The following is an 8,528-nucleotide window of genomic DNA, read 5'->3' as shown; positions in this document are numbered from 1 at the left end:
CACATGCATGGTCTAGCACACAAACACATGCACACATGACATACACAGGCTACACAGTTTTATACACATAAAAAACTATTTAAATCCACTGATCCACAAAGCATCAGCCTAATGACCTAGGCTACTTGACAATTACCAGTATAGGCTGTTAAGCAATGCCTTGACTTTAAAGCGATACCCATAAAAATAAGTCATAGATAGATAGATAAATAGATATACTATTTTAAATCCCTGATTTGTTATAATTAAAATGAAGCAAAAGTTAATTTGGTCATCCAAGCTATGTCCAAATTATGAGATATTAAGGCATATGTGGATGTAGGCTACTCAAGAAACTACACTACCCAGAATACAACGGCGTATTCCACCCCCAGTCCAGCCGGTGTATTTGGATACAAAGTCAGCCTAGAGACTGACAGCTCGTCCTAGAAATGGCACGTCTTTTGGAGAAAAAAGCTATTTGATTGTGAAAGACAACTGGCCAACCGACTGACCCAGATGAGCAAGGACTCCAAGACTATTCATTTTGTGGAATTGGATTATGGAATCTGATGGTGGATATTTGGATGCGATCACACGCCCATGCGACAATGTCAATGGATGTTGTGATGCACAGTGGCCAGGCTTTTTATCCGTAAATATTTGATTTTTCACATTTGGTTTATTTAACCAGAAGACAAGACGCAATGTACACATAAAGAGTGGATTATATTTCAATGTTGCACTAAAAGGGAGGATTATGATTTTATTAGGCCTGTTACATTACTATTATTATTATTGTTATTATTATTGCCTCGAGGATGGTGCATCTGTCTATCATAGCCAAAGAAAACACGTTACGGTAGAGGATTAATCGCCTCATTTTTATCACGTCAACTCGGATCAGAGATACACAAATATTTGCAATTGGAATTACAGCCAAATGCCTTCACAAAACCCATAATGTATTATTATTGTAGGCTATTTCGTTCTCTAACCTAGCGTGTGATTCCTTAAGAGCTAGCAGGTGCGGGACCTTTGATCACAAATAACTTAAATGTACAACATTGTATCCATATAACTAGACAAGGCTATTGCTTATGATTACAAATGTATCAGATGTTATGAATGAGCATCGTTTTATAGCCTACAAAATGAACGTTAGATAATAATGGCTAAAACAGACCGTTCTGTACCCATGGTATATCTCTGTCGCGAGGACTCGCGCATTCGTGAATGCTCACTGTATGGCGTTTATTGAAACATTACAGTGCGCAGAACGTAGGTCGGACAATGTAACAAGACGAACGATCAATAATTGAAGTTCGCTGACTACAAAGACGTAAAATGTACAGTCACTCAATTGTGTTTGCCTGAATGCTGTCTGCGGTAATTCCTCATCTAAAAATGGAGGACTAGGCTATTTAAGGACATTACACTGGCTTACACGTTTATCGATGTAGTCCTACAGGATTTAGACGAGGCAGCAGCAAAGTAAGGAAATATTTCAATTGATATTTCAACAAAATACGAGGTCAAGACAAATTGCAGTATTTCATCGCATTCAAAAAGCCAATGACCCTGTAATGACGAGATGTTAGACAAGCGATATTCTTCTGCGCTGTGCTTGGTTGGAAATAACAACGATCCTTGTTCAGAGGATGTTAAACTATACAGATTAAACTATTTTGTGTTTTGTTACATGTGGTGCAATTGATCTATAAATAGCCTATTTAGATGCGCAATCTCCTTTAATTGTCGTGTAGCTTCATCACTGCCTCTTTAAATCTCTGTGTCAGGATCTGTTCTCAATGAGGCGAAATGAAGTGCAGCGTTGGCCATGTATTATTCATCAGGGCAAGAATTAAAGGAACTACAAATGGTAAGACACCATAATAAACTCAACTTTTGTGGTCCACTCAGACCATCCAGCTCAAGGGAGACAGTAAATAAAATCAGTAGTCTAATATGAAATAGCAATAGATGCTTTGAGGATCATAAGCCCCCCACAGAGATACAGTAGTGGGATGTTACAGAGACCCGTGTTCAGATCCTGACCATGCTCTCCTGAGCAGCACAAAGCAATCCCATCCACAAGGACCTCATCTCACAGTACTGAAGAGGGAACACATGGTCTACTTCTGTTAGCTTTCTAGAACATACATTGGAGAATAATCAGTAGCCTCTCTCGGGGAAAGCCATGGATCTGCCCTGAGTGCTTTTCCCCTTTAGAAACACACCCCAGAGTGAACTAGTAGGAATACATGTTAAATACACACTGCATTATACATGGTAATACAGACTGCTACACACACATTATTGGTGACAGGAACTGGAACTAGCCCAGTAGAAGGGGAAAGTGATGGGACAGTGGAGCTTTGGCCTGCCTGTCCACTGATCTGTCTCTCCTCTGGTTAAGGAGGCCTGGATTTGGCTGATGGGCCCTGCATGGATTTTGTGCGTGAGTTGACAGAGGGCAGGCCCACAACGCTGACCAGCAGCCGGGCAGCCATGGACCCGTGTGCCAGAGCGAGCAGCACAGCAGCCCCCCTGCCCTGCACCAGCTGTGGGGGCTGCTGCGACCCTCCTCCCCCTGGCCTCGTGCTCGCTGGTCCCCTTGGCCCCCCTTATGGCCCCCCTCTCTCCTCCATGCCCCCACACATGACCCCTGCTCCCCCGGTGTGTGCTGCTACAGCTGTCCAGGCTGAGAATGGCAGCAGCTGGAACTCCTCCTCTGGTTCTTCAGACTCCCACCCCGGCCACCAGGGCGGCTCTACCACCTCCATACCCTACTGGACGGCCGTGTTTGACTACGAGGCTACGGCAGACGAGGAGCTGACCCTGCGGCGCGGGGACCTCCTGGAGGTCCTCTCCAAGGACTCCAAAGTGTCCGGGGACGAGGGCTGGTGGACGGGCAAGATCCAAGACAAGGTGGGCATCTTCCCATGCAACTACGTTACTCGGAGGGACGCGGGCAGCTACCCGCAGCTAACCCCAGGAGGGCTGGTGGCGGGTGGGGTGCCTGAGGGGTGCCCCCTGGAGATCGACTTCACGGAGCTGGTGCTGGAGGAGGTGATCGGGGCGGGGGGGTTTGGGAAGGTGTATAGGGGGATGTGGCAAGGGGAGGAGGTGGCAGTTAAAGCTGCCAGGCAGGACCCTGACGAGGACATTAGCGCCACAGCTGAAAGCGTACGACAAGAGGCCAGACTTTTCTGGATGCTCAGACACCCCAACATCATCAACCTGATAGGGGTGTGCCTGCGAGAGCCCAACCTCTGCCTGGTGATGGAGTACGCCCGCGGGGGGGCCCTGAACAGAGCCCTAGCTGGGAAGAAGGTGCCCCCCAGGGTGCTGGTGAACTGGGCCGTGCAGATCGCCACAGGGATGGACTACCTGCACAATCAGACCTTTGTACCGGTTATACACAGAGACCTCAAGTCCAGCAACAGTGAGTATACCAACACTCGCCTCCCACTCCACTCATACCACAGTTTGTGTACAGCTGTCTCAAATATTTAATTTCTGACCCATTCGCTCCAAATTAGTCCTTGACTATTTCATGTAAAATATAAAACATTTGGGGGCAAATCACACTCAGAATGGGAATACGTTAATTCTTTCCTTTGGTTTGTTTGCATGTTGAATCAGCCATGCATACACACTTAATTGCCACAAAGGCCGGAGACAGACTGTATTCATGCCTATTTTAGTCACAGTCTCCAGTTAAGGGCAGTATAGTATATGAAATTCATTTAACAGAGGATGGATGAGCGGACACTTACAGAATGTACAGTACAGTACGTACTGTTAACCCTTGTGTTGATGGGTTCATTTAAGTAATGTGTGGATGAAATGAAATAGAGAGGTTTTCTGTTTGACACAGACAGTTGAGTTGAGCCTTACAGGGTAAGATCAGACCTGGAGAGCTGTCTCTCTCTGCAATCTTTCCCCTGTCATTTCTCTCCTCCTCCTCCGATCCTCTCCTCTCATCCTCCTCTTTCTACCACCCCTCCTCAAGGAGAGCAGTTCTGCTCTGCAACTCGCCAAGCTATTTTTGGTCCTTTGTGCTACTTGCTGTTTTAAAGACACAGTTGCAGTTGTTGGTGTGTTGGGGGGAAATACACTGTGTGTGTTTGTGTGTGTGCGTGGGTGGGTCTGTCTGTGTGTGTGTGTGACGTGAGCATGGGGGATGGGGTGTAGAGATACGAGTTGAGGCTACAGGATGCTGAGCACAGGGCTTTTTGAAGGAGAGCGACAATCTGGAGTATCTGTAGCTTAAAAACACCCTGCTCACAGATCTTCCAAAATGTTCCTAATCTCTCCCTGGTTTGTGAAGCTGTGATGTAGAGAGAACCGCCATATAAAAAGCTGCCCCTCCCTCAGTAACCGTAACGATAGGGATCAGATGGGAATTGGACGGTGAAGCCTTGGCAACAACGCAGAGCTGCCTTCACGACACTGGGCTGTGTCGAGTCATCGAGCTGTCAGCCTCTGCGCAAATGTCAATTCTTTCACTTTGACATCATCTTTTCACACTGAATAATTCTAAGGAGTGTCTCAGTCTGCCAAGCCGTCTTCCTTCTCTGTGGCCCATTTGAAAACGATAAAGTATTCAAGTATGTGATCAGACGACGACTTAAAGATGAACGTTTACATTACCCCGGTGAAGCCCGGAGGGAGAGAGAGATGAAGAGAGGAGAAAGGAAAGGAAGAGAGAGAGAGAAGGAAGGAAGGAAGCGAAAGAGATGGTGAGAGAGGAAATGTTACAAAGATAAGGGAGGAAAAAGAGGGACAGAGGGAGACGAAAGATAGAGAAATAGGAGGTGAGAGAGATTGGGGAGGTAGAAGGAGAGAGAGCGAGAGAGAGAGAGAGGGGGATAAACAGTGGTTCATCTTAGTTTAGGGTTACACCTCAGCTCATTGTTCAGGTGTACAGGTCTCAGATATCCTCTTCAAACCGCCGCCCGCTTGGCATCGCTGCGGTTACGGAGAAGCTTCTCCTCTTTATCTTCCCCGCCACCCTGGCTGGTCCGCCAACCTCTCCTCTACACACTCACTGTATTTGTAGTGTGTGTGTGTGTGTTTCTGCGTGTTTCTGCCTTTCTCTCTGTGTTGTTGTTTGCCAGGCTGAGGCTAGAGTAGTGAGTCTGACTGTGTAACCAGGATAATCTGATTACGGTGACCTCCTTAGAGTGATGTGACAGCGGTGTTTGTGGGTTGGCAGGTCACTGTCCCGTGGTCCCTTTAGCTGTACCTGTCACACTGATCCAGAATCAGCCCACTCTCTCAGTGGTGCCCAATCCTCCTTGGGCCATATTATTCAGGGCAAGAGTGTGCTGGCTCTCACACCAGCAGCAAAATCTAAATAAATATGAATATAAGTGTTATAACAGTTTATAAGCACATACAGTAGGCTGACTCAGAGAAGCCCTAAGAATATGGTCATGTGAACAATCACGTCATTAACAACACAATTCTCAAAAACATGGCCCTAGTTGATAGCCATTCAATTAAAAACATTATTGATCAGGTGATTTGACCAAGATGAAATCCAACTTGCCCTAGATAATGGGTCTTCAGAAAGCGGTCTTGGAAACTCTACCCTGTGATGGCTAACGTGTCTGCAGCCACTGCATTGAGTTGAACGGTATATTGGCATGACTCAGCATCAGGTAACAAAATACTGTACCACTGATCACCTGGCTACTGTAACACACATAGAAATATAATCTATAGAACAGACCTCCCCATTCAAGTCAATGATGGTATAATGGGTGGACTGGCAGCGAGTGTACCCATGAGTTTACCAGTCAAATTGCCAGGGTTAGAGGTTCTAAGCCCTTTCTATAGATTCTGTTTCTATGGACACACACCGGTCAGATAGACCCTTCTATACTGCAGAGGTAGGTGCGTTATATAACCTACATGACTGTTTCCCCATAGTCTTACTGTATACAGATATATATGGTTGCTTCTGTCCCATGACCCAGTTTCCTGCACAACCACTGATAGGTGAAAGGACTGGATAGATACCCATCTCTGAGGATTCACCTATCAAGTCCTTTTATAGATGAGTCGATATGAAGGAAATGAACCAAGGAAAGCAACCAAGGAAATTCCATTAAAAACCAAGTTTGTAGCCACTGTTGGGAGTTTTTGTGAAAGCTGTTTGAGCATTAAGATACTGAACAAGAGGCTATTATACTGTATATAGGCATCATAAAGATGGGGTGGGTGGTTGACATTACCTGGTGCTGTTTTGAGTGCTGTCACTTCAAATGGAAAGCGAGTTGACACGTTCAACAGTCACCTGAATAGTGGGGCCTTGTGTCTGCAAGCTGGCCTGTCCAGTCTTTAATAGTTTTTTCCTCCACTGGATAATTCAGCATTTATTACAGGAGCTAGTAACTTGGATATTACTCGGTTAGATGGTGTGAGTTGGACTGAAATATTGAGTATCATCATCTTACATTTAGGTATCCTTCAATTATGATATGAATACCCTACCTTACACAGAAAGCGGCACAGGTCCTAATCCAGGCACTTGTCATCTCCCGTCTGGATTACTGCAACTTGCTGTTGACTGGGCTCCCTGCCTGTGCCATTAAACCCCTACAACTTATCCAGAACGCTGCAGCCCGTCTGGTGTTCGACCTTCCCAAGTTCTCTCATGTCACCCCGCTCCTCCGCACACTCCACTGTCTTCCAGTTGAGGCTCGCATCTACTACAAGACCATGGTGCTTGCCTACGGAGCTGTGAGGGGAACGGCACCTCCTTACCTTCAGGCTCTGATCAGACCCTACACCCAAACGAGGGCATTACGTTCATCCACCTCTGGCCTGCTAGCTCCCCTACCTCTACAGAAGCACAGTTCCCGCTCAGCCCAGTCAAAGCTATTTGCTGCTCTGGCACCCCAATGGTGGAACAAGCTCCCCCACGATGCCAGGACAGCGGAGTCACTGACCACCTTCCGGAGACACTTGAAACCCTACCTCTTTAAAGAATACCTGGAATAGTATAAAGCAATCCTTCTACACCCCCCCCCCCCCACCCCCCCATAAAAAAATAAAAAAAATAAAAAAGTGGTTGTCCCACTGGCTATCATAAGTTGAATGCACCAATTTGTAAGTCGCTCTGGATAAAAGCGTCTGCTAAATGATGTAAATGTAAATGTAATACATGCTCCATAATTGCTACTTATCGGATTAGTGCATAGCATGCCACTGAAAAGCGTTTGAATGTGTGTCTGTTTAGAAAAGGATTAGCGTTATGGCTAGCAGTAGCTACTAATCCCTATCAGAGATAAAGTAGCCTAGCTGACGGTCGGTGGATAACTGGGCTGGACTTCCTGAGTAGCCTGTCTTTCTGGCTTCTCTCCCACACACAGAAAAGGGATGTTGCAGCTAGAAGAGCCATCACAGATTGACTTGATTCCTCATCATGGCAGGAGTAGGAAAATACTGGCCAGCACTAGAACACCTGATTCAATCAATGAATTAATCTCTCAAGGGCCCTGTTCGAATGCTTTCAAAATGCATCCTCCCCTCCTCCTTGAATGTATCACTGAGAGTAGTATGTTTGTGCATGCATGTCTTTATATGTGCATGTGTTACATGCATGTGTATGTGTGCGCAATTGCATATACTGTGTCTGTATGTGTGTGTGTGTCTATGGAGGTGGGACAGAGGGACACGGTGGTGCTCGCTAGCTAGGGCAGGGAACACTCACTGGGAGTGCAGCAACAATGACCCCATTCTCACACAACAAGCCAAGACAAGAGCTGGGCTCACAATGACAGGAGTCACTGAGGGGGAGGGGGCGCAGAGAGGACGGACGACACAGAGATGGAGGGAGTGAGGTCGACTGTAGACCTTGAATGACAGGATGGAGGGATGGATGATAGAGAAAAGGAGAAGGAATGTGCTTTCTGTAGAAAGGCCATGCGGGCTAGGTTGGTGGAGGGAGGGAGGGAGGGAGGGAGGGAGGGAGGGAGGGAGGGAGGGAGGGAGGGAGAAAGTGGTGGGGATGGGGTCAGTTGGAGACGCGGTCAGTGTTCTACAGAATCAACGTCATACAGTTCCTCTAGTACCCCTCATTATACTCCACACATCTGTACATTCCCAACCAAAACACATCACCAATCAACCTCTGGTGGTGAACTAATTAGTTTAACATAGTAATTGGTTGTAAAGAGAACTAGCTGACAGATGAATGAATGGTCTCCAATAAGGTCAAATAAGGCCTATCCTGTGAGTAGTAGTGTCAGTGTGTTCTGTCTTACTACTGTTTTGGCTCTCAGTAAGGCCTTGGACTCAGCACAGGCACCGTGAGAACAGGTGCATACTGCAAACAGATGTTTGTATTCCTTCTCTGTTAAGCTCAGTTAGACCCCTTGAGTTGATAAACATGATGAAAGCGCCCACAGAGAGAACAGGGGAGAGGGATAGAGAGTGGAAGAGGGATAGAGAGGGGAGAGAGGGATAGAGGGATAGAGAGGGGAGAGAGGGATAGAGGGGGAAAAGGGATAGAGAGGGATAGAGGGATAGAG

The 8,528-nt window shown here is 46.6% G+C and overlaps 1 protein-coding gene across 3 annotated transcripts in view; it reads left to right on the top strand.

Moving 5' to 3' along the window:
* Positions 1 to 422: 422 nt before the first annotated feature.
* The window catches only part of map3k10 (mitogen-activated protein kinase kinase kinase 10), a 31,023-nt gene continuing 22,917 nt past the window's right edge, over positions 423 to 8,528 (top strand). Inside the window, exons 1-3 of one of the 3 annotated variants that reach the window (XM_084147491.1) lie at positions 423 to 634; positions 1,779 to 1,861; positions 2,399 to 3,427. In XM_084147491.1, the coding sequence (XP_084003617.1) occupies positions 1,801 to 1,861; positions 2,399 to 3,427 (1,090 nt within the window). In that variant the 5' untranslated portion in view covers positions 423 to 634; positions 1,779 to 1,800. Of the gene's footprint in view, positions 1,862 to 2,398; positions 3,428 to 8,528 lie in introns of all 3 variants that reach the window. The other 2 variants (XM_084147492.1, XM_084147490.1) reach the window with 2 other exon arrangements.

This window comes from Coregonus lavaretus (genome assembly GCF_964263955.1).
Source record: "Coregonus lavaretus genome assembly, chromosome: 30".
In the NCBI taxonomy this organism is placed as follows: Eukaryota; Metazoa; Chordata; class Actinopteri; order Salmoniformes; family Salmonidae; genus Coregonus; species Coregonus lavaretus.
Note: the sequence above shows the minus strand (reverse complement) of the source record. Positions and strands in the feature narration are given on the sequence as shown.